The sequence below is a fragment of the Malaya genurostris genome, chromosome 3 (genome assembly GCF_030247185.1).
Source record: "Malaya genurostris strain Urasoe2022 chromosome 3, Malgen_1.1, whole genome shotgun sequence".
Classification (NCBI taxonomy): domain Eukaryota; kingdom Metazoa; phylum Arthropoda; class Insecta; order Diptera; family Culicidae; genus Malaya; species Malaya genurostris.
This window is the reverse complement of record NC_080572.1, coordinates 236,629,095-236,657,027: the sequence shown is the minus strand read 5'-3', so window position 1 is coordinate 236,657,027 and position 27,933 is coordinate 236,629,095. Positions and strand designations below refer to the sequence as shown.

General features: G+C 41.6%; 2 protein-coding genes across 10 annotated transcripts in view; both read left to right on the top strand.

Moving 5' to 3' along the window:
• Positions 1 to 27,933, top strand: part of LOC131434652 (uncharacterized) — a 554,689-nt gene that overhangs the window by 451,548 nt on the left and 75,208 nt on the right. For all 9 annotated transcript variants that reach the window (XM_058601601.1, XM_058601596.1, XM_058601597.1 and 6 more), the window contains 3 exons: positions 12,451 to 12,573; positions 12,646 to 12,953; positions 13,031 to 13,085. In XM_058601601.1, the coding sequence (XP_058457584.1) occupies positions 12,451 to 12,573; positions 12,646 to 12,953; positions 13,031 to 13,085 (486 nt within the window). The remainder of the gene's footprint in view (positions 1 to 12,450; positions 12,574 to 12,645; positions 12,954 to 13,030; positions 13,086 to 27,933) is intronic.
• On the top strand, positions 809 to 12,218 carry LOC131434651 (mucin-17-like). Its single transcript, XM_058601594.1, has 2 exons — positions 809 to 976; positions 1,038 to 12,218. Exons 1-2 carry the CDS (start codon positions 970 to 972, stop codon positions 12,167 to 12,169), a joined length of 11,139 nt encoding a protein of 3,712 aa, XP_058457577.1. The 5' UTR covers positions 809 to 969; the 3' UTR covers positions 12,170 to 12,218.

The window sequence follows — 27,933 nt, the reverse complement described above, 5'->3', positions numbered from 1 at the left end:
AATTTTGTAAAGCAATACTTGACCAAAAATTCATCTTTCAATAAATTACAACAAAGTGGTTTTATCGTTTTCACAAAATTTTAATTTAATTTATATTGCAATAATTAATACATTTAGAAAAACAAATTCTTTGTGTTGCTTTTATATTTAGTTTTTGTTAAGTTCAATTAATATATAATAATGTAATCAAATTTTATTTTAGCCTAAAAAGCTTGCTTCGATCTCTTTATTGTCCATTTTTACTTGGTCATTTCATGGCTATCCTTTAAAAGTAGTGACTCAATTTGACTATATTATAGTCTGACCGCAAAATGTGACCAGCCGTTGTCGTGACGAAAAATCACGAATATTTGTCACATATTCTAGCTATCATATTCCTTCCATTTTAATGTAAATTCATCCACTCATCCACAAACATTCGAAAACCCTACAGAAATTTTTATTTTCTTGCATAGATGTCTGGGTAATCAAATGTCTAACCGTTTTTATGGTCGTGAAAATATTGATAAAATCTTGGGCTGTTGAATCATGATAGTCTTATCAATAGTTTGAAAAAATCAACATTGACAAAAAAAAATCACCGGGTGGCTACAAGATGTCATCAGTCCAATTTCTCATCAATATTTCAGTAAGCGCTCAAGTGTTTGATGAATTGCGCAGACTTAATGAATTTATGAGGAATGTGTTTGGTTGGAAATGTCAATAAGCTAAACAACCATAGTTGATTCTTGAACCGTCATTCAGTATGACGATGTTAAGGAAATACTAAAACTTACAACGTCTCCGGTTCTGCTCAGGGGACCGGAAATGTCCCACTACAGTAAAATCGGGCAGGTAATGATAAAATTTATCACTGTGTAAACCACTTAACAGTGGTTATATACATACTTCACAAAACGATTCCTGTCTGTATACCATGTATTCAGTAGTGACTTTTACCTTGAAGTGACAAAACCTAAGGAATAAGAAATGGCAGGTAAGAATGTTATTTTTTTGTTCATACTTATTACACCTCAAATTATACATTTTCTAATCAGCCTTGCAGATTAGGATAGTTGCTTTCACAGGACTACTATTGGCATCGTTAGTGCAAAGTAATAACGAGTGTTTCAATAACCAACATTCTGGTGTAAAGATGTTTGCTGATCTCAAAAATTGTGAAAACTATGTCGTTTGTGTAGGAAAAATCAAAATTGTTCGAACCTGTCCAGAAAACTCATGGTGGAGTGAAAATGATCTGATTTGTTCTACTAGCCAAGACAGGCGATGTGGCAAACGTCAGAAACGCAGATCAATTGAATTTTCTGGAGGACCGAAAGCACAGGAACCTATAGTGACGTGTATTGATAATAGTGAGTCATGTCCTGCACTGTTCGATCCAAATCACTTGATATTGAGAGCTCATGAAGACTGTCGAAAATATTACCTGTGCATATCGTATCTTCCTTTGGTACTCAGTTGTCCCTTGAATCTGCATTATAATCCAACCACATGTGAATGCGATTATCCATATAACGTGAATTGCGGAAATATAACACCAACACCAGGAGATTCATCGACAACCACCACTGAAGGGTCCACAATAACAGATTCATCGACAACCACCACTGAAGGGCCCACAATACCCGATTCGTCGACAACCACCACTGAAGGGCCCACAATAACAGATTCATCGACAACCACCACTGAAGGGCCCACAATAACAGATTCGTCGACAACCACCACTGAAGGGTCCACAATAACAGATTCATCGACAACCACCACTGAAGGGCCCACAATAACAGATTCATCGACAACCACCACTGAAGGGCCCACAATAACAGATTCATCGACAACCACCACTGAAGGGCCCACAATAACAGATTCGTCGACAACCACCACTGAAGGGTCCACAATAACAGATTCATCGACAACCACCACTGAAGGGCCCACAATAACAGATTCATCGACAACCACCACTGAAGGGCCCACAATAACAGATTCGTCGACAACCACCACTGAAGGGCCCACAATAACAGATTCGTCGACAACCACCACTGAAGGGTCCACAATAACAGATTCGTCGACAACCATCACTGAAGGGTCCACAATACCAGATTCGTCGACAACCACCACTGAAGGATCTACAATACCAGATTCGTCGACAACCACCACTGAACGGTCCACAATAACAGATTCATCGACAACCACCACTGAAGGGCCCACAATACCCGATTCGTCGACAACCACCACTGAAGGGCCCACAATAACAGATTCGTCGACAACCACCACTGAAGGGTCCACAATAACAGATTCATCGACAACCACCACTGAAGGGCCCACAATAACAGATTCATCGACAACCACCACTGAAGGGCCCACAATAACAGATTCGTCGACAACCACCACTGAAGGGCCCACAATAACAGATTCGTCGACAACCACCACTGAACGGTCCACAATAACAGATTCATCGACAACCACCACTGAAGGGCCCACAATAACAGATTCGTCGACAACCACCACTGAAGGGCCCACAATAACAGATTCATCGACAACCACCACTGAAGGGCCCACAATAACAGATTCGTCGACAACCACCACTGAAGGGCCCACAATACCAGATTCGTCGACAACCACCACTGAACGGTCCACAATAACAGATTCATCGACAACCACCACTGAAGGGCCCACAATACCCGATTCGTCGACAACCACCACTGAAGGGCCCACAATAACAGATTCGTCGACAACCACCACTGAAGGGTCCACAATAACAGATTCATCGACAACCACCACTGAAGGGCCCACAATAACAGATTCATCGACAACCACCACTGAAGGGTCCACAATACCAGATTCGTCGACAACCACCACTGAAGGATCTACAATACCAGATTCGTCGACAACCACCACTGAAGGGTCCACAATACCAGATTCGTCGACAACCACCACTGAAGGGTCCACAATACCAGATTCGTCGACAACCGCCACTGAAGGATCTACAATACCAGATTCGTCGACAACCACCACTGAAGGGTCCACAATAACAGATTCATCGACAACTACCACCGAAGGGTCCACAATACCCGATTCATCGACAACCACCACTGAAGGGTCCACAATACCCGATTCATCGACCACCACTGAAGGGTCCACAATACCCGATTCATCGACAACCACCACCGAAGGGTCCACAATACCAGATTCGTCGACAACCACCACTGAAGGGTCCACAATACCCGATTCATCGACAACCACCACCGAAGGGTCCACAATACCCGATTCATCGACAACCACCACTGAAGGGTCCACAATAACAGATTCGTCGACAACCACCACTGAAGGGTCCACAATACCCGATTCATCGACAACCACCACTGAAGGGTCCACAATACCCGATTCATCGACAACCACCACTGAAGGGTTCACAATACCCGATTCATCGACCACCACTGAAGGGTCCACAATACCCGATTCATCGACAACCACCACTGAAGAGTCCACAATACCAGATTCGTCGACAACCACCACTGAAGGGTCCACAATACCAGATTCGTCGACAACCACCACTGAAGGGTCCACAATACCCGATTCATCGACCACCACTGAAGGGTCTACAATACCAGATTCGTCGACAACCACCACTGAAGGGTCCACAATACCCGATTCATCGACCACCACTGAAGGGTCCACAATACCCGATTCATCGACAACCACCACCGAAGGGTCCACAATACCAGATTCGTCGACAACCACCACTGAAGGGTCCACAATACCCGATTCATCGACAACCACCACCGAAGGGTCCACAATACCCGATTCATCGACAACCACCACTGAAGGGTCCACAATAACAGATTCGTCGACAACCACCACTGAAGGGTCCACAATACCCGATTCATCGACAACCACCACTGAAGGGTCCACAATACCCGATTCATCGACAACCACCACTGAAGGGTTCACAATACCCGATTCATCGACCACCACTGAAGGGTCTACAATACCCGATTCGTCGACAACCACCACTGAAGGGTCCACAATACCAGATTCGTCGACAACCACCACTGAAGGGTCCACAATACCAGATTCGTCGACAACCACCACTGAAGGGTCCACAATACCCGATTCATCGACCACCACTGAAGGGTCTACAATACCAGATTCGTCGACAACCACCACTGAAGGGTCCACAATACCCGATTCATCGACAACCACCACTGAAGGGTCCACAATACCCGATTCATCGACAACCACCACTGAAGGGTCCACAATACCAGATTCGTCGACAACCACCACTGAAGGGTCCACAATACCCGATTCATCGACAACCACCACCGAAGGGTCCACAATACCCGATTCATCGACAACCACCACTGAAGGGTCCACAATAACAGATTCGTCGACAACCACCACTGAAGGGTCCACAATAACAGATTCATCGACAACCACCACTGAAGGGTCCACAATACCCGATTCAACGACAACCACTGAAGGGTCCACAATACCCGATTCATCGACAACCACCACTGAAGGGTCCACAATACCAGATTCGTCGACAACCACCACTGAAGGGTCCACAATACCCGATTCATCGACAACCACCACTGAAGGGTCCACAATACCAGATTCGTCGACAACCACCACTGAAGGGTCCACAATACCAGATTCGTCGACAACCACCACAGAAGGGCCCACAATACCAGATTCGTCGTCAACCACCACTGAAGGGTCCACAATACCCGATTCATCGACAACCACTGAAGGGTCCACAATACCCGATTCATCGACAACCACCACTGAAGGGTCCACAATACCCGATTCATCGACAACCACCACTGAAGGGTTCACAATACCCGATTCATCGACCACCACTGAAGGGTCTACAATACCCGATTCGTCGACAACCACCACTGAAGGGTCCACAATACCAGATTCGTCGACAACCACCACTGAAGGGTCCACAATACCAGATTCGTCGACAACCACCACTGAAGGGTCCACAATACCCGATTCATCGACCACCACTGAAGGGTCTACAATACCAGATTCGTCGACAACCACCACTGAAGGGTCCACAATAACAGATTCATCGACAACCACCACTGAAGGGTCCACAATACCCGATTCATCGACAACCACTGAAGGGTCCACAATACCCGATTCATCGACAACCACCACTGAAGGGTCCACAATACCAGATTCGTCGACAACCACCACTGAAGGGTCCACAATACCCGATTCATCGACAACCACCACTGAAGGGTCCACAATACCAGATTCGTCGACAACCACCACTGAAGGGTCCACAATACCAGATTCGTCGACAACCACCACAGAAGGGCCCACAATACCAGATTCGTCGTCAACCACCACTGAAGGGTCCACAATACCCGATTCATCGACAACCACTGAAGGGTCCACAATACCCGATTCATCGACAACCACCACTGAAGGGTCCACAATACCCGATTCATCGACAACCACCACTGAAGGGTTCACAATACCCGATTCATCGACCACCACTGAAGGGTCTACAATACCCGATTCGTCGACAACCACCACTGAAGGGTCCACAATACCAGATTCGTCGACAACCACCACTGAAGGGTCCACAATACCAGATTCGTCGACAACCACCACTGAAGGGTCCACAATACCCGATTCATCGACCACCACTGAAGGGTCTACAATACCAGATTCGTCGACAACCACCACTGAAGGGTCCACAATACCCGATTCATCGACAACCACCACTGAAGGGTCCACAATACCCGATTCATCGACAACCACCACCGAAGGGTCCACAATACCAGATTCGTCGACAACCACCACTGAAGGGTCCACAATACCCGATTCATCGACAACCACCACCGAAGGGTCCACAATACCCGATTCATCGACAACCACCACTGAAGGGTCCACAATAACAGATTCGTCGACAACCACCACTGAAGGGTCCACAATACCCGATTCATCGACAACCACCACTGAAGGGTCCACAATACCCGATTCATCGACAACCACCACTGAAGGGTTCACAATACCCGATTCATCGACCACCACTGAAGGGTCTACAATACCCGATTCGTCGACAACCACCACTGAAGGGTCCACAATACCAGATTCGTCGACAACCACCACTGAAGGGTCCACAATACCAGATTCGTCGACAACCACCACTGAAGGGTCCACAATACACGATTCATCGACCACCACTGAAGGGTCCACAATAACAGATTCGTCGACAACCACCACTGAAGGGTCCACAATACCCGATTCATCGACAACCACCACTGAAGGGTCCACAATACCCGATTCATCGACAACCACCACTGAAGGGTCCACAATACCCGATTCATCGACAACCACTGAAGGGTCCACAATACCCGATTCATCGACAACCACCACTGAAGGGTCCACAATACCAGATTCGTCGACAACCACCACTGAAGGGTCCACAATACCAGATTCGTCGACAACCACCACAGAAGGGCCCACAATACCAGATTCGTCGTCAACCACCACTGAAGGGTCCACAATAACAGATTCATCGACAACCACCACTGAAGGGTCCACAATACCCGATTCATCGACAACCACTGAAGGGTCCACAATACCCGATTCATCGACAACCACCACTGAAGGGTCCACAATACCAGATTCGTCGACAACCACCACTGAAGGGTCCACAATACCCGATTCATCGACAACCACCACTGAAGGGTCCACAATACCAGATTCGTCGACAACCACCACTGAAGGGTCCACAATACCAGATTCGTCGACAACCACCACAGAAGGGCCCACAATACCAGATTCGTCGTCAACCACCACTGAAGGGTCCACAATACCCGATTCATCGACAACCACTGAAGGGTCCACAATACCCGATTCATCGACAACCACCACTGAAGGGTCCACAATACCAGATTCGTCGACAACCACCACTGAAGGGTCCACAATACCAGATTCGTCGACAACCACCACAGAAGGGCCCACAATACCAGATTCGTCGTCAACCACCACTGAAGGGTCCACAATAACAGATTCATCGACAACCACCACTGGAGGGTCCACATTAACAGATTCGTCGACAACCACCACTGAAGGGTCCACAATACCAGATTCGTCGACAACCACCACTGAAGGGTCCACAATACCCGATTCGTCGACAACCACCACTGAAGGGTCCACAATACCAGATTCGTCGTCAACCACCACTGAAGGGTCTACAATACCAGATTCGTCGACAACCACCACTGAAGGGTCCACAATACCCGATTCGTCGACAACCACCACTGAAGGGTCCACAATACCAGATTCGTCGACAACCACCACTGAAGGGTCCACAATACCAGATTCGTCGACAACCACCACTGAAGGGTCCACAATAACAGATTCGTCGACAACCACCACTGGAGGGTCCACATTAACAGATTCGTCGACAACCACCACTGAAGGGTCCACAATACCAGATTCGTCGACAACCACCACAGACGGGCCCACAATACCAGATTCGTCGTCAACCACCACTGAAGGGTCCACAATAACAGATTCATCGACAACCACCACTGGAGGGTCCACATTAACAGATTCGTCGACAACCACCACTGAAGGGTCCACAATACCCGATTCGTCGACAACCACCACTGAAGGGTCCACAATACCAGATTCGTCGTCAACCACCACTGAAGGGTCTACAATACCAGATTCGTCGACAACCACCACTGAAGGGTCCACAATACCAGATTCGTCGACAACCACCACTGAAGGGTCCACAATACCCGATTCATCGACGACCACCACTGACGGGTCCACAATACCCGATTCGTCGACAACCACCACTGAAGGGTCTACAATACCAGATTCGTCGACAACCACCACTGAAGGGTCCACAATACCAGATTCGTCGACAACCACCACTGAAGGGTCCACAATACCCGATTCATCGACAACCACCACTGAAGGGTCCACAATACCAGATTCGTCGTCAACCACCACTGAAGGGTCTATAATACCAGATTCGTCGACAACCACCACAGAAGGGTCCACAATACCAGATTCGTCGTCAACCACCACTGAAGGGTCCACAATAACAGATTCATCGACAACCACCACTGGAGGGTCCACATTAACAGATTCGTCGACAACCACCACTGATGGGTCCACAATACCAGATTCGTCGTCAACCACCACTGAAGGGTCTACAATACCAGATTCGTCGACAACCACCACTGAAGGGTCCACAATACCCGATTCGTCGACAACCACCACTGAAGGGTCCACAATACCAGATTCGTCGACAACCACCACTGAAGGGTCCACAATACCAGATTCGTCGACAACCACCACTGAAGGGTCCACAATAACAGATTCGTCGACAACCACCACTGGAGGGTCCACATTAACAGATTCGTCGACAACCACCACTGAAGGGTCCACAATACCAGATTCGTCGACAACCACCACTGAAGGGTCCACAATACCCGATTCGTCGTCAACCACCACTGAAGGGTCTACAATACCAGATTCGTCGACAACCACCACTGAAGGGTCCACAATACCCGATTCGTCGACAACCACCACTGAAGGGTCCACAATACCCGATTCGTCGACAACCACCACTGAAGAGTCCACAATAACAGATTCGTCGACAACCACCACTGAAGGGTCCACAATACCAGATTCATCGACAACCACCACTGAAGGGTCCACAATACCCGATGCATCGACAACCACCACTGAAGGGTCCACAATACCAGATTCGTCGACAACCACCACTGAAGGGTCCACAATACCAGATTCGTCGACAACCACCACTGAAGGGTCCACAATATCAGATTCGTCGACAACCACCACTGAAGGGTCCACAATACCCGATTCATCGACAACCACCACTGAAGGGTCCACAATACCCGATTCATCGACAACCACCTCCGAAGGGTCCACAATACCAGATTCGTCGACAACCACCACTGAAGGGTCCACAATACCCGATTCATCGACAACCACCACTGAAGGGTCCACAATACCCGATTCATCGACAACCACCACTGAAGGGTCCACAATACCCGATTCATCGACAACGACCACTGAAGGGTCCACAATACCCGATTCATCGACAACCACCACTGAAGGGTCCACAATACCCGATTCATCGACATCGACCACTGAAGGGTCCACAATACCCGATTCATCGACAACCACCACTGAAGGGTCCACAATACCAGATTCATCGACAACCACCACTGAAGGGTCCACAATACCCGATTCATCGACAACCACCACTGAAGGGTCCACAATACCAGATTCGTCGACAACCACCACTGAAGGGTCCACAATACCAGATTCGTCGACAACCACCACTGAAGGGTCCACAATACCCGATTCATCGACAACCACCACTGAAGGGTCCACAATACCCGATTCATCGACAACCACCACCGAAGGGTCCACAATACCAGATTCGTCGACAACCACCACTGAAGGGTCCACAATACCCGATTCATCGACAACCACCACCGAAGGGTCCACAATACCAGATTCGTCGACAACCACCACTGAAGGGTCCACAATACCCGATTCATCGACAACCACCACCGAAGGGTCCACAATACCAGATTCGTCGACAACCACCACTGAAGGGTCCACAATACCCGATTCATCGACAACGACCACTGAAGGGTCCACAATACCCGATTCATCGACAACCACCACTGAAGGGTCCACAATACCAGATTCGTCGACAACCACCACTGAAGGGTCCACAATACCCGATTCATCGACCACCACTGAAGGGTCTACAATACCCGATTCATCGACAACCACCACTGAAGGGTCCACAATACCAGATTCGTCGACAACCACCACTGAAGGGTCCACAATACCAGATTCGTCGACAACCACCACTGAAGAGTCCACAATACCAGATTCGTCGACAACCACCACTGAAGGGTCCACAATACCCGATTCATCGACAACCACCACTGAAGGGTCCACAATAACAGATTCGTCGACAACCACCACTGAAGGGTCCACAATACACGATTCATCGACAACCACCACTGAAGGGTCCACAATACCCGATTCATCGACAACCACCACTGAAGGGTCCACAATACCCGATTCATCGACAACCACCACTGAAGGGTCCACAATACCCGATTCGTCGACAACCACCACTGAAGGGTCCACAATACCAGATTCGTCGACAACCACCACTGACGGGTCCACAATAACAGATTCGTCGACAACCACCACTGAAGGGTCCACAATACCCGATTCATCGACAATCACCACTGAAGGGTCTACAATACCCGATTCATCGACAACCACCACTGAAGGGTCCACAATACCCGATTCGTCGACAACCACCACTGAAGGGTCCACAATAACAGATTCGTCGACAACCACCACTGAAGGGTCCACAATACCCGATTCGTCGACAACCACCACTGAAGGGTCTACAATACCAGATTCGTCGACAACCACCACTGAAGGGTCCACAATACCAGATTCGTCGACAACCACCACTGAAGGGTCCACAATACCCGATTCGTCGACAACCACCACTGAAGGGTCCACAATACCAGATTCGTCGACAACCACCACTGAAGGGTCCACAATACACGATTCATCGACAACCACCACTGAAGGGTCCACAATACCAGATTCATCGACAACCACCACTGAAGGGTCCACAATACACGATTCATCGACAACCACCACTGAAGGGTCCACAATACCCGATTTATCGACAACCACCACTGAAGGGTCCACAATACCCGATTCATCGACAACCACCACTGAAGGGTCTACAATACCAGATTCGTCGACAACCACCACTGAAGGGTCCACAATACCAGATTCGTCGACAACCACCACTGAAGGGTCCACAATACCAGATTCGTCGACAACCACCACTGAAGGGTCCACAATACCCGATTCGTCGACAACCACCACTGAAGGGTCCACAATACCAGATTCGTCGACAACCACCACTGAAGGGTCCACAATACACGATTCATCGACAACCACCACTGAAGGGTCCACAATACCAGATTCATCGACAACCACCACTGAAGGGTCCACAATACACGATTCATCGACAACCACCACTGAAGGGTCCACAATACCCGATTTATCGACAACCACCACTGAAGGGTCCACAATACCCGATTCATCGACAACCACCACTGAAGGGTCCACAATACCCGATTCATCGACAACCACCACTGAAGGGTCCACAATACCCGATTCATCGACAACCACCACTGAAGGGTCTACAATACCAGATTCGTCGACAACCACCACTGAAGGGTCCACAATACCAGATTCGTCGACAACCACCACTGAAGGGTCCACAATACACGATTCATCGACAACCACCACTGAAGAGTCCACAATACGAGATTCGTCGACAACCACCACTGAAGGGTCCACAATACCGGATTCATCGACAACCACCACTGAAGGGTCTACAATACCAAATTCGTCGACAACCACCACTGAAGGGTCCACAATACCAGATTCGTCGACAACCACCACTGACGGGTCCACAATAACAGATTCGTCGACAACCACCACTGAAGGGTCCACAATACCCGATTCATCGACAACCACCACTGAAGGGTCTACAATACCAGATTCGTCGACAACCACCACTGAAGGGTCCACAATACCAGATTCGTCGACAACCACCACTGAAGGGTCCACAATACCCGATTCGTCGACAACCACCACTGACGGGTCCACAATAACAGATTCGTCGACAACCACCACTGAAGAGCCCACAATAACAGATTCGTCGACAACCACCACTGAAGGGTCCACAATACCCGATTCATCGACAACCACCACTGAAGGGTCTACAATACCAGATTCGTCGACAACCACCACTGAAGGGTCCACAATACCAGATTCGTCGACAACCACCACTGAAGGGTCCACAATACCCGATTCGTCGACAACCACCACTGAAGGGTCCGCAACAACAGATTCGTCGACAACCACTACTGGACAATCCAACACAATCACCACAGATTCTACACTAAGCACAACTAGAGAATCTACAACCTCCTCCTCACAAACTACTATAGAAGTTGAAGAAGCTGTCAACAAAGCTATTGAACTTGTTGATAAGTTAAAAGAAATTTTCGAACATTTTTTCGGGAAAAAGAACTAATATAGTTGATTTAAGCGGAAATATACCTTAAGCTAAGCTCCGCAACAAATATTTTCAACGTGTTTTCTTTTTCATGCTGGTGCAATTTTTTTAATTGCCCTCGCTTGAATGCCTTATCAAAATATTATAGACGATATTGAACGAGTTCTAAAGTTTAAATCAAATCGTTTTCTTTGTCTTATACTATAATATTGATCTCAATGGTGATATGTTTGATTGATGGTTTCCACAGTTGACAATTGTTAACTAAATACTTTTTTTCATTATTATTATTATTACAGGAAAATTTTGTCATCGACGACGTCAATCGGCTTGAAGTACATCAAATGACGACGAACGCCATTCGACGTGGTCGAAATAACCTAAACAGCTCAAAGCGAAAACTAGGCCGAATTGGATTCTTGGTAATTATAGGATTTCTTAGCCTAGGGTTTGAGTCTTTTTATTGATTTTCCTCCCCTTTTTGCGTGCCACAGATTGGCTGTGACAAAACAATTTTCCCCAGCGAAAAATTGATTGCCAATACTATCGCGCAACAGATGAAGGAAAGAGCCCTGGACGACATCTCCGGATTGGACTTTGGCTGGTGGTCGATCTGGACCGAACACCCAGAAGAAGGCAACCATCAACAACAACAACAACATCATTATCATCAGCATCGGCAACAGCAGCAAAGACAAAAACAGCTTCTTCAGGGCCGCAGGGTCCGGCGGCAGACAAGCGAAGACGATTATGACAATGATGACGATGATTACGATTACAACTACGACGATGAAGATGAAGCGTAAGTTTTTTTTCGGTTGACGAACAGATTGGCTTTGTGGGGGTAGCAATTGAATGATATTTTGGTTTTGGTTCTAGTGAACCCACCGAGATTCCGCAGCATGCACACCGACATCATCATGGCGACGGTTCGGTAAGTCTTTCAATTTCCTGTTGCCTGCCGTTTTCTGCATCCTCAACTTCCGGATACAACTTAGATACTCATCAGAACCATAAACTCTCACCGATCATTTATCACTCATTTTCTAACCCTTCTAACCCTTAGCTAGTAGGATGTTGTAGTTTCTTACATACCTACACACACACACAAACAAAAACATACCTACCCACACAGACACGAGATTGTTCCTCATCGATACCCAAGTTTTCCATCGATTCTTCTGTCCGGTTGTGGTTATTTCCAAAGTTCTGGTTAACACCGTTACTCACATGTGCGTCGTCGATTGATTCGATCCCCTCTTTCCATTGCAACGTCATGAAATCCTCCCACCACTGCACTGTATTGTGGTTCCATGCTAACAGTTTTCTGTTGTTGTTAACTTTTTTTTTCTTATCCCACCATCAATCCCCTAACCTTTACTAACTTATTTAACTTGAACCGTTAGATCGTAGAATATGTTAACTGCATTCAGTTGGAGTAGTTTAATTTTTCTTCTTGTTCATGAATAGACTTTTCCACTGTTTCAAAACAACAAACAGAAACCGATTAGGTCACAGTGGAAAATGCATTTGAATGGTTGTTCTAAGTTGGTTACCACTACTAATACTACTAACCGATTAGATCGTGAGTAAGAGAGGGAGAAAGGGGGGGGGGGGGGGGGGGGGGGGGGGGAGTGGACGGAAGTGCGGATGTTTTGTATGTTACTAATATTTAGATTGTTCGGTTAGTAGATTTTTTTTTATATTTCTAGTTTTTTTTTTGTTTTTGCTGTTCGTTGAATAAAAACGAAATGTTGTACAAATGTTCAGTCGTTGTTTTTTTGTTTTAGTTTTAGTTTTAGTTTCTTGTTAACTACGAGGAAAACTTCCTACGAAAATGTTGTCTTGCTGTAAATATCTTCAATCAACCAAAATTTTAAAGCAACAACTTGAACCAGTGTTGTGGCAGCATTTGTCAATTTCGTATAACCATGTCACGGCAGTAAATAATCTTTTTCAGGATTGTTCACATAATTTATCGACTTATCATAAAAGAGAAATGAGAACGTGGAAAAAATATTCTGAAAGCACAATATTTTTGGTGGCAGTATTTTACGAGAGAATCGTTTTAAAAATATTAGTAAAACCAAACCGTCAGGATCGTATTTGTGATATGTGAATTCAATGAATTTCATACGAGCTCTGCTTTCTTTCGCTCAGTGAAACTGTTTTTTTTTTTAAACCACCTCTCAATACGTTAGAACATTCTATTAGTGGAAACAGTGTTGGTGATTGCCGAAAATTTGACAGAAGCTGCTATATTGATATCTATATTGTATACAACATTTTCAATCCGGTAGAAGATGCTACAAGAACTTGAGTCTCTCAATGCATGAACCGTGAGAGAAAAAAAAATTCGCACTTAAAAAAAATTTACAGTCTGATAATGATCGTTGCTGTGTGGAATTTCCCAAGAGAGAATCGCAAGTTGACAATTATCGCAGAAAATCGAATCGATGATTCAACTTGATGATTCTCATAGAATCATTTTACTATTGCCGCTAATTCTAACTAGGTTGCAATATTTCAAAACCCTTGTGTGGAGCATTCACAGACATTTTCATAGCCACAACTTGTACAAAGGTTATATGCACATAGTTAGAATAAGCGGCAATAGTAAAATGATTCTATCGCAATTATCAACTGCCTGTACAGAATCGGATCGTGAAGCGAGAATAAGCGACCGTTTGTTGCTTCAGAGAGGATCCTCGCAGCAGCGTGCTAACCTTTGATTCTCAGAAATGTCATCGAGAGAAATTCGCTCTCGCACTGGTGTTGATTCTATGTTAAAGGAGCCATGCCGGGTTTTTGTTGTTGCGATGATTTCCGTTTCTTTTTGATGGCACTGATTCAATCATGTGAAGAGTTGCCAGTGAACGTTATTTGATACGATAAAAGCCATCCTTGAGTGGAGGTTTCCCATACGTGTTGGTGCTTGCAAAAAAAAGATTTATCTGAAAAGATCACGTTGTTCCAAACGCGGTCCAAGTTTTCCTTCGCCCATGTAATACGTTTTTTTTATATGCCATTTGTCAGTAGCTGCTGCGTCAATTAAAGTTTGTTTTCTTACGACGATCCCGTATCTGACCTGAATCTGAGAGTAGTTCACAACCCGAATCGGACCCGTACTCGTTAAAAAATGGAAATCTGCCCGTATCCGACCCGAACCCGAAAATAAACTTTACCCGAGCCTTTCGGGTTCATTTTTTGGATCGGCTATTGGGTTTGAATGCTCAATTCCCGATCCAATGTTTGAACCCAAACCCAGCATGTACCCTTTTAAAAGGAAGGCGAGTAGGGTCTAACACTTTTTAAAAATATTTTTTTTCCAAGTTCGTTGTTATAGTAAAACATTTCAAAAAAAATTTCTAGTCTATCGAAACAAAACTCTGGAAGTGATCGTCTCTTATCCTTGCTTATCTCATACTGCGAAGAGACAAGAGCTGTTTCGATTGACTGGAAAATTTGACAGAACCTTCTTGAAATATCGATTTATTAATTTTTAGTTGGTTTGACGTAAAGTCGCCATATAACTAAGTTCAGCTAGCGATGATATAAGACGATGTCCAGCCAGCGACTGGCACCAGTAGAGAAGGTGACAAGCGATTATAAATACACTCTCCTACTCAGTGCTTGAGCGAAAAATAGGTAAGAGCGAGAAGACTAGTGTTTGATGGACAGAGAAGATGTATGGTACCGGTCGGGTGACGGACATGATGTGGACAATGCAGAGTGGTCCGAAAAGGGAAATTAGCGTGACAAAAATATTTTCACTATTAAATATTAATTTTTTGTACTTGGTGTCTTCATACAAGTTGTTTGTAATCAAATGGCGCTCCTTTTGATGAAAAATGTTACTAGGGTGGTCCTCATTTAGATTGAAATCTGAAATCTAACTTTCTTAATTGAACTCAAAAAAGATTTTGTTGTACAATAAAGTTGTAGAAAATTTTGTTTTGAACAACTTTGCTGAAGAAAGCACCTCTCTAGCTTTTTATTTTATCGAGTTACATCAATTTTCCCGAATAAAAGTAGGGTGGCTCCTGAAAAATCACTTGTGAAACGTTCTAAGGAAAAGTTGTCTTCAGAAGAGTTGTTGTATTAACCATTGCGCATAATTTTGCTCAACTAAACTTTTTCATATGAGCTACCAGTAAAAAGTTATGATTATTTTTTCATCAAAAACTAGTCAAGCTTCAAATATCAATATTCATTAGGTGCCAGATCGATAAAAATGTATGCTATGCGGTTCCTGAAAGTTCATAATATAAGTAAAAATTTAAGAGAAAATTGGGAGGGTGTTATTCTTTTAACTTATTTAAATTAGTTTTCAAAATACCTTAAAAAAACTCAAAAACATTGCATAACTCTTAAACGCCTTAACGTATCAACATACTTTCTTCAGCAAAATGATAGTATCAAATTAGTTCTACAAGTGTTCCATACATTGTCCATTCGAGAAATGAGACACACAAAAACTACAGCCGAAAATAGATTTCAGAAAAAAATTAATTAATTGGTTAGTACAACAACTCTTCTGAAGACAACTTTTCCTTAGAACATTTCGCAAAAAAGTTAGAACAAAAAATGATTTTTCAGAAGCCACCCTACTTTTCTTCGGGAAAATTGATGTAACTCGATAAAATGAAAAGCTAGAGAGGTGCTTTCTTCAGCAAAGTTGCTCCAAACACAATTTTCTACAACTTTATTGTACAACAAAATCATTTTTGAGTTCAATTAAGAAAGTTAAATTTAAGATTTCAATCTAAATGAGGACCACCCTAGTACAAGGATAAATTTTTAAATATTACCATTTAATTCTGTTATAAGTATATCACGTCACTTTACAAATTCACTATGTATCTCACGACACTATAAATCTTGTATAATAATAATAACTAAACAAAACTATCACACTGAAGATGAATATAAATTGTATTCGAAATGTGCATATGTGATGTGACGTTTATTATACAAGATTTATAGTGTCGTGAGATACATAGTGAATTTGTAAAGTGACGTGATATACTTATAACAGAATTAAATGGTAATATTTAAAAATTTATCCTTGTAAAATCATTCTGTTCAAACACTCAAACGAAAAGTTAATGCACCCTAGTAACATTTTTCATCAAAAGGAGCGCCATTTGATTACAAACAACTTGTATGAAGACACCAAGTACAAAAAACTAATATGTATTAGTGAAAATATTTTTGTCACCCTAATTTCCCGTTTCGAACCATAGTGAAATGTTCGATGTACGTTCTACCATGTCTAACCGTGTTTTAGAGCTGTGTCTATCGCCAGGTTCAGAGTGGCGAAATGGTAGCGCATATGCACGGTGTGCATAAGAACGCAGGTTCGAGTCCTGTCTCTGAGCGTATCTTTTTTCAAAAAAATCATCTTTTCTGTTAAGTTTTTCATTTATTTGGCTTCTCCAATATACGTTTCCACTCAGTCATTGCTTCTTAAAATGTTTTATTATGATCTTAAAAAAATAAATTATTATTTGTTTCGATTTCATAGACAAAAAAAAATTAAAACATTTTTTTTTCAAATTTTGCACTCTTTTTCTTTATGTAAAATACCAGACCTCAACGTTTTCCTGTTCGTTTTTTGTTACTTTGGAGAGGTGTTATAGCTACAAAATGGTGGATTTTTTTTTTGTGAAACCACCACCAAAAATTTAAAAAATCCAACAAAAACGTAAGGGTCTAGAAAAACATATACTAAAACTATCCTGCTTTGATTTGAAGACTTATGATAAGTTTTCACTGAGATACAGTGTACACTGCAAATTATGATTTCTGAGAAGCGACCTCATATAAACTCTTTCGGCGGCTTATTTCTCTATATTTTTTCACAAAAAAAATTAAAAAATGTTATTCGAATGAAGCTTTTTTATTATGCCAAACATTTGAATTCATTTTTTTAACGATAGAAAAAAAATTCTTAAAATGAAGAAATCGTCAACCACAAAATGAAGAAATCGTCTGCCACAAACTTTTTTTTTCTGAACTCGAACCTGACCCGTATTCATTGGATACGGGTTAGGATCGGGTTTTGAGTACAAATAATGGTTAGTACTATGGATTCGTTAATCCGAAAAGTGGTAACAATCGGAGTAAATTGAACTCTAACTAACATATTTTCTTAGAACTGAGCGAAAAACGTTTTTCCTCACTACTAGGTAGGTATTGTTTTTGCGAAATTGTGTAACTTTTGATTCAATTTTGAGTAGTCACAAGCAAGCGTGTAATGTTTTAACTCAGTTAAAATTGACAGTAGATAAATTCAACTTTGACTACAGAGAAACCCACACGCTTAAAAATATTTACTCAAAAATTAGTAAGACTCCACTCATCTGCAGAAAAAGTGGAACAACTCTAATTTAGATTACCTCTTTAGTTACCCAAATTTGAGTTCTTTCACTGGACGCGATGTGTGGGTAAAATCTGCTCATTAACTGAGCAATGCTTTATTTGTACATGAGTGAAGAATTGCGTAATTCGCACTCAAAATTTGAGTGAAATTTTATTTGACGTATTTCAAATTTGCATAAAAATTTCTCCTTTTCGGAGTATATCGTATTTAATTATTAAGTAATTGAAACTCAATACCTACAATAACCCTACTGTGTTCATTTATTATTCCGTTTACAAGTTGCGGTCGCTTGGAGTAGTGTGTCAATCGCACCTAAAAATACATGTTAAACAAATGGTTATTGAGACTTTTAGACTGATCTCTCGAATTGCAACCTAAAAACGAGTTCTTACGTTAAACTCAAATTGTAGCTACTCAATTTTTGACATTTCCATGTATCATAACTAATAGTCAAACTCAGAGTAACTTTTTTTAAGCGTGCAAGAGAATACGAAGCAGTTCGACAATTGAGTGCGTGTTTACGTAGGCCCCTAGGTACCTTGCTGCCAGTTTTATTTAAAGAATAATCCAATCATTCATTTATCAATTATTAACAACATCATTTATTCATGCGAAAAGTTTATTTTCGTTTGAGAAAATCATTTTGCTTCTCTGTTATTTTTGCAGCACCAAAAATTTCTGTTTAAAACAATGAACGTGAGAAAATGTAATATTGATCATTTTCAAATGGTTTTATTTATTGCGTACATAAGGCAATGCAACTTAAAAGATAATACAAATGCGCAAACGTATCGAATATTCGTTAATATTATGAGAAATAACTTTTTACCATCGTTTGATTTCTTTCCTCTAGCATTTGAAAATAACCTAAATCGAACTGAAACAAATTCCGGATTTCAATAGTAATCAACATATCATCTTATATAATATTATGATTACTCGAAACCAAACGAAAATAAAATTTCTTACATTATCTCATTAACTGTCCATGTAACAGACCCTAAGGACATGTTCAGGAGTGTTCTAGCTCTAGATGCATAATTAATGTCAGTTTTAAAATTTAAATCTAGAATTTATAACAAAATAAACTGGCAGCCCCAGCAGCGTTTTATCTGTGTTTCAAATATAGAAAAAATAGAACGGCAGCGTATACCAGTTTTAAATTTGACAGTAGAACTGTTCGAATAAATAAAATTAAAACGGCTTGTTGGGGATACGTTTGTTTCAGTTTCAGTTATATTATAGACCACCCATATGAATCTTGCAGCTCCTGAATTTGCTCTAAGAAAGGTTCAAGTAATGAAACTTATACCGTTTTCGTTTATTGATCAGAGCAGCCCGAGAGCTGGCCCAGAGCCGCTCAAACAACTTTTGTTATGTTTGTTTTAGAAACCTGTGGTCGCTCTAGATCGGACTCCAATCACGTATTTTCGCTCTGAAAATTTTCTCGGGTCGCACTACGTATCCATGCGAGTATGTTTATTTTTTTCTTTTTTTTTATGAGTTGTTGTTTAGCGGGCGTACCACGTGTTCGTTTTACTCGGAGTCAGAGTCGCCCGCGTGTAGGTTCAAAAACGAAAACGGTATTAGATGACGGGTCAGGTTCTGCGTTGAATTGCTTATTGGCTCAATGACGCTAAAATCAATGTAAAAGCGCTGGAAATTTAATTTGAACAATTTTAGAAGAAGTTTTTACTCTGAGGTATTAATATTGATCTTAATTTTTTTCTGCGAAAACTAACGTTTATTTAGAATGCAGCATTATATTTGGTTCAATACCATTTTTCCAATACCCGAAAATAACAAATAATGTATCCAAAATAAATGGTACTCGATCGCTAAACATTCCAGTACTCAAGAAATCAACATTACACTGGTTTCTGTTTGAAAAAAATGTTGGTCCGAAAAAACCTAACCTTACCTTATTTCACACATTTCAGATTTATCATGTTTAATCGTCGTTCACACTGAAGAAAAAGTAGTAGTGATCACTTCGAAATCGGTTTCCTTCTACTCCGAGTTTACTTTTATTGCCTAAATCTATTTGTACTATTGAATTAACGAAATAATCGTTGCAAATCATTACTGCCAATATGGAAATTTTCGCAAAAAACTTTTTTTGGTTCCATTTTTCATTGACAGGTGTCGCTACCGGTAAATCAGTTTTACAACAATATGCCAATAAACTGTAGTAAAAAAATCAGTTTAATCCAAGAAGCAAAATTTGAACAATTATTGAGCTACTCTTTTCCAGGGTTGTTTCACTTTTTCTGAATATGATTAGGATCTTACTCATTTCTGAGTAAATTTTTCCAAGCGTACACAACATCGAAGACGTCAAAGTTGTTTCATCTTGTCTTAGAGAAAATACATAGATATTAATAAAGATTTCTGTAAATTTACAGATTTCTCATGAGAACTGCAGATTTGACACCTAGAAAAAATCGTGTTAATTTACGTCTTCTGAGACCGACATATTCGAGCGTCAAAACTGACTCATTTTTACAGTTGATCGAACACATATTTAATACATTTTTAAGTGCCTAAACATGTAAGTTTCACACGCCTGCGTGAAAGGCTGGATACGTTTGAAACCTTGTTTGAGCCATTTATGTAAAGTTCATGTCATATGCGAATTACGTTCTTATGAATTGAATCATATGTGAAATTATGACACAAGGAAATTTCATAATTTTTTGCTGTTGTTTCATACAGACAGTTCAACAAAATAGAATTATTTTCAATTTATTTATGGATTACTTTCATTGGAACATTTTGCGTACACGGCACCGGAAACTATCTAACTTTGAGTACTTTTTACCTACCTAACGGGGCTTTGTTCAATAAACCAATTTTGGGTAAAGTGGCTTCAAGTTGTTTTCATAAGGAAAACACAGAAATATACTAGAATATGAGTTATATCTATTTAATAGTACACACTTTAAAAAAAAAACCCTGTGATTTTACATCTTATTAGATGCACATAAATGGAGCGTCGCAGTTCACGCAAATTTACGTGGAAGATTTTTTAATATTGTATCTTAAACTCCATGACATGAAATTGATTGAAATAAAAAAAAAAGAATACTTATAGCAACCGCCATGACTTGAACCGACAATCATTGGATCGCAAGTACGTCTGTTAATCAACTGAGCCACAGAAGCATGCATCTGCTTGGCTGGTAAAAGATGCATTTCAATTCATATAGTCGCACCTGCTAGCAGAACGCAAGTTACAGTCGAAACCAGTAAAATTCAAGCTCATCTAGCATTAAGTCAATACAAATAAAATTTTTCGTCATTTGACAAATTAGGTTTTTATGAATTACATCGTATGAGGGATTAAGTCACCTGTAAAATTCAATTTTTCTGGAGTGTACGTTATATTCACTAACCTATTGAGTTGAACTGTCTAAATTTCAGGTTGTATGTGGTTTACCTAATTTTAGCCTATCGCACAAAACTCTCGCTGTTGGGTAGTTTAGCTTTTCGTTTTTTAACGGAGCCAATAAAACCCATTTTTATTGACTCAAAATTGACGAGCATTACGAAAAATAAATTTCACTCTCAGCTCCTCTTGCAAATTATGAGAACGAAATCCGTGTCCCGTCAATGGCAAAAGCGGAAAAGTAGTTTCAAAATTGTGTTATTTCATTAGTTTTCTGGTTCAACTGAAGTTCCGAGAATCGATAATGACAGAAAACGATTCAGAATGAATTTCAACTTGTCGGTGCCCTATATAGCTATACCTATATTAGTAGTTTCGATTTCCAAAGAGTTCTGAAGAAAATCTGAAGAGTAACAGCTTCGATTTATCACATTTCAGACATTCTTCATAGCCAAACCTCACAGATTTTTATTATTTTAAAAAAAGAAAGAGAATTGAAATTAGACTGAATTTAGCTACGCAGATGCAAAACTAAATTACATTGCATTGATTTTTCAATAAATAGAACTGTATTTTTCGATTAACGGTTAGTTTAGCGTTTAAATTATATTGAAACGTATAGAAATGTGAAGCTACTTCATATTTAATATCCTGCTCCAAATATGTGCATAAAAATAGTTGTAAATTCACAAAATATTTTTATCTGTGCAATGATATTTTTGAAAATATAAGTAAAAGAAAAGCACCATCACACCACTATTTGAATCATAATAGGTTTTCAAGTACTACACAGAACGAAAAGATGAAGCCTACACGACATGTAAATCTGATATGAAAATCTGATTTAAAACCATGATTAATGTAAAATTACATTGGGATTCATTTAGTTTTTCAATGAAAAGGCTGTATACTTACAAACCGTTTAGCTTTGTAAGGTAACTTTCCATTCAATTATCTGCTTCGAATGTGTGCATGAAAATAAATGTAAATTCACAAAATATTTTTATCTGTGTACAGACAATAGTTTGGTTTCGTCTTTTCGTAGCGAAACGAGTGACGTTGGCATTGATACTCTCTTTTACTGAAGTGAAAATTCAGCAAAAGATAAATTTGTAAATTTACAGAAAACTTAAAAAATATCTATGATTCTTCTCTGAGACAAGACGAGACAACTTTGACGTATTCGATGTTGTACACGCTAGGAAAAAAATACTCGAAAAATTAGTAAGATCCTCATAATATTCCGAAAACGTGAAACAACCCTGGAAAAGAGTAGCATATTTTGCTTCTCGGATATAAAAATTTCAATTGAGAATAGAAATTACTCATGATCATTGATGGTAACAAGGGCATTTTCTAATTTTGATTACCGACTAACTTAAAACTAGGATATAGTATCATGACAACGTATTAGTTTATTTAATAGGGTTCTACACCCAATGATTCGTCTGTCTTTGTTTGTTTTGAAGGCGATCATTTGTGAACGAGACAGTAAATAAACGAAGATGAGGCTGTAGGATCAGATTCTTTCATTAAAAATACGTATCGATTTTCGGCTCTCCTAACAACAATGGAAAGAGCGAATGAAAGAAAAGAAAACAGATCAGAGTTAAGTGACATGCCATCAAATAATGGGTACTACTTATCGTCTATGTACGCATACTATTCAAACACGGCTTCAGAATTTGTTTTGGCATTCCTGAATGACACATTTGAATTCCTTCAGAGCACGCAATACACAATGAAGGTGTTTTGTATTGAATTCAAACAGAAAATTTTACCCTATTATATAAATCTAAGTTTATGTTTTCAACACCTTTTGTCTTTGAAACAATGAATGCTATTTTTCATAGTTTTATTTCGCGGTTCGTCTTCGACTTTTCGGTGCAGTAGCAGTTTAAATTAAACTGTTATCCCCACCCAGCAGCAGAAGCAAATTTCTCTCTATTTGAGTGTCGATTTTTAGACTATTGAGTCGAACTCATTACTATTCACCATTTGAAATTGACAAAAGTAAAAAAATCTATTGTTGGCTCTACGTTAGAAAAGGAATCAAAATGTGATTACATATTCATGTAACTCAGGAATCAGGAATCAGAACAAATTGGCTCAAATGGCACGTTCCCCTTGATATTTGGAGATTTGTGCCTTGCCATAAATATGTTTTTAGCATCATTTTCCCGATATATAAGAGGAAAGGAATGAAAGGAAATGGTAAGGGTTGGACTAGGAGGATGGGAAAAATTGACGACACAAAAACACATAAAAGCAGAAGTAAATTCTGCACCCCTAAGGGATGCTGAACAATCTACTGAGGATCACATTTAGTGGAAGCAGAAGGAAATTCTGAACCTCTACGAGGTCCCGAACAGTCTGCTGTTAATAAAACCTCCAACCCCCGAGAGGATCTAGAGATCTTACAAAAGCGACACCATTCTGCACTCCCGGAAGAATGCAGAACGACTCGCAGTATGTACGAGCAGAAGTAAATTCGGTACCCCATAAAAGATGCCAAACAATCTGCTAAACCCTATTTAAGGTGAATACAAAAAGGATTCATTCACTCCAGGAAGAACGATGAACCCTTCTGACTATAGCTCCTTACCACATTGGGTGAGAAACGAGAGAATATCCTTCAATTTTAGCTCCGCATACACAGACTCAACCATGTATGGAGAACCAAAAACCCGGATACGTAGCTGCGTCAATGCGGGACAGTTACATATCAGATGATATGAAGTACCATAATCGCATTTACACAAATCACACGAATAATACTCAGCACGTTGAATAGTAGCCATGTGATAATTGAGTTTGCAATGTCCAGTCAGAGCTCTGGCCAGAATACTTCAATGATACTTGGAGAAATGCAGTAGACACTTTGACATTTTCAGATTTAAATCTGGTAGAAATGCTTTTGTCTGAGCGCAAGTTTGCAAGCTGTGCCAGTAGCTGGCATGTTTGGATGCAGCCCAAGAACGTATCTTGTGCGTTATCCAACTAGTTGAAAGTGGTAAAGCTGGTTCAGGACCAACGAAATCATTCGTTGCACCAGCTCTAGCCAACTCATCAGCCCATTCATTTCCAGTAATACCAGAATGGCCGGGTACCCATAAGAAGTAAACAGCATTTGAAATGCTGAGGTCTTCAATTTGAGTTCGACATGCGATCACTAGATTCGACCGTGAGTCATTCGAACTGAGTGCTTTTAAGGCTGCCTGACTGTCGGAACAAAAATAAATACGTTTACCACAAATCCTCTGCTGAAGTGCCGATTGTACTCCACACAGAATCGCGTAGATTTCTGCTTGGAACACAGTACAGTATCTACCAAGGGAATGAGACTGCTCTAGCCTCATTTCACGACAGTAGACACCAGTACCAGCACGACCATTCAACAGAGAACCGTCCGTATAATAAACTATGTGTTCATCAAGTTGTCGTTCCAGACAACCAGACAACCATTCCTAACGAAGAGGATAGCTCACATTGAATGTTTTAAAAGGAAAACTGCATGTGAGAGTTAGGTCACTAGGAGCGAGTAAATACTCATCCCACGTAACCATTTGAGACCACAAGCGAGTGTGGCTGGTAGCATAATCTAATGGGTTACTGTTCCAAAGCCCTGTAACCCTAAGACGGTATGCACAAGATAATGCTTCTTGTTTTAGGAACACATGTAGTGGTTTAATGCACAGTAGCGCCTCTAGAGCAGCAGTAGGAGTTGTCGTGAATGCTCCTGTCATCGCCATTAGGACCATCCTTTGGAGATGATTTAGCTTTGACTGAACTGTCGCGACTTCTCCTTTCTGCCACCATACAAGACAACCATATGCTAAAATTGGTCTAACAATAGTTGTGTAGATCCAATGAATATATCTGGGTTTGAGTCCCCATGATTTTCCAAAAGCTCGTCTGCATTGGCCGAAAGCCATACAAGCTCTCTTAATCCTGAAGTCAATGTGAGCAGACCAATTCAGTTTTGAGTCAAGAATAACCCCGACGTATTTAACTTGATCGACCACAGTGACCTCTGAACCGAAGAACTGTAACGGACGAGCTCCTGTGATTATCCTACGATGAGTGAAAAGCACCATTGATGTTTTGCCCGGATTTACAGATAATCCAAACCTGACAACACCATTGTTCAACAGATCGCAGGGCTTGCTGCATTAAATCAAAGAGAGTGTTAATGCTTCTACCGGTCATCAATATATGATAATCGTCGGCAAAACCATAAGTCGGACATCCAAGGTTATTAAGTTTCCTTAACAAACTATCAGCGACTAGGTTCCATAAAAGTGGGGATAGTACACCACCTTGAGGAAAAATCCAAGATATTCCGTTTACGACTGCAATGTTTAACCTCCTGCAGCCATTCAGCCATCGGCACGGAAATACACCTTGACTTAGGAGTTCCTATTTTTGTGGCCTTTTACGACATGGAACAGGAAACCAGTGGATCAATTCTTGGTAAAAAATAATTCCGCCGGATGCCACACGGCTTACCTGTTTGGTGGACTTATACCACCGGTACAGGTGGACCGTAGCGTTATTCTTAGCCAGTTGGGAAACCGCTACCGACACTACACGGCTATCTAGGCTGCTCAGAGAGGGAAGTTAACATTGATGGTGAACTTCCATGGATGGCCGAGCAGCCGAACATTGGCATTGATACTTGAAATTGACAAAAGTAAAAAAATCTATTGTTGGCTCTACGTTAGAAAAGGAATCAAAATGTGATTACATATTCATGTAACTCACTGTTTACGTTAGTTTATCTCAGAACGAAATCTGCAGAATCATGTTTTTCTAAACCGTCTCAAGATTACCAACGGCTGTACTGTGCATCATGTTCACTGACCACTGACCATCGCATCGTTCATCGGAACCAGCTAAGCTGGGCATTCCTGCTCATAAACCTCCACATTCATAAGAAATGGGACGATGAGAACGATGCTGATGCTAACAATGATGACGATGCCGATGGAAGCCAAAGGTGTGCCATAATTTCAGAGCAGACGGCAACGGCTCTGTCCTCGTGATGCAAAAGAGATGGGAATATAATGGATCTCTCGGAACGAAGGATAACGGGGGCCAACAATAATGCAAGCTCCATTTAGTCCTCCATTTCGACCTGGGGCCAACAATGGAGGCTCCGGGATAAATGCCGGGGAATGGAGCGGAAATCCGGCTTTCCGGTTCAGACCGCTATGACAGCATGCGAGGCCCAACACATCGCATAATTATGGTATCTCCGGTTGCTTTCTCCCGGCGAGAATGATGTCATGCCATACTGGGCTGACTGTCTTACGACAGGCAGGATTTACACGGTGGGCCATTTTTTGTGACCTGATTAGTGGAGATTTATGCAATCAAGCCAACTTTGGAGTTTTGGCTGACGATTAAATCGCTCCATCCGATACAGGGAGCTCTGTTATCGTTTTAGATTCACTGGGCAGTAAAGCATTCAACACTCTTCACTCCTTTAGTTGTCCATAGTGGAGTGTAGAAATTTTAATTGGTGCACACTCAAATTTGATTAGATGCTCAGTAATTTAACGAATCTCGGAAAAGGGCATTTGGATTACTGAACAATCTGGAAAATTCCGTGTTGTCGATTTTACTCGGTTTTTGATTATGCAGATCTCGGGAATCGATTATAATTAGTGTGTAAATTTTGAAGCCCTGAAAAATTTATTTCTAGAATTTCTAGACCCCTAGAACACTTCGTCGAAAGCCGTTTTGTCAAAAGCCAGTGAATGCACCGGTGAACCGTTATCCGTTATCCGAATTGTTGTCAGGGAAGAGGACATGTTGGACCCCGTCTGGGTTGATCTAGTTAAAACGCAGACATTTTAACTAATAACCATGGTTTGTGATAAAATAGTTTTCAACGAAACGACTTTTGAAAAATTGAATTCTGACGAAGCTCAGCGAATTTCGACGAAATGTCTTTCGACGAAATGTCTTTCGACGAAATGTCTTCCGACGAAATGTCTTTCGACG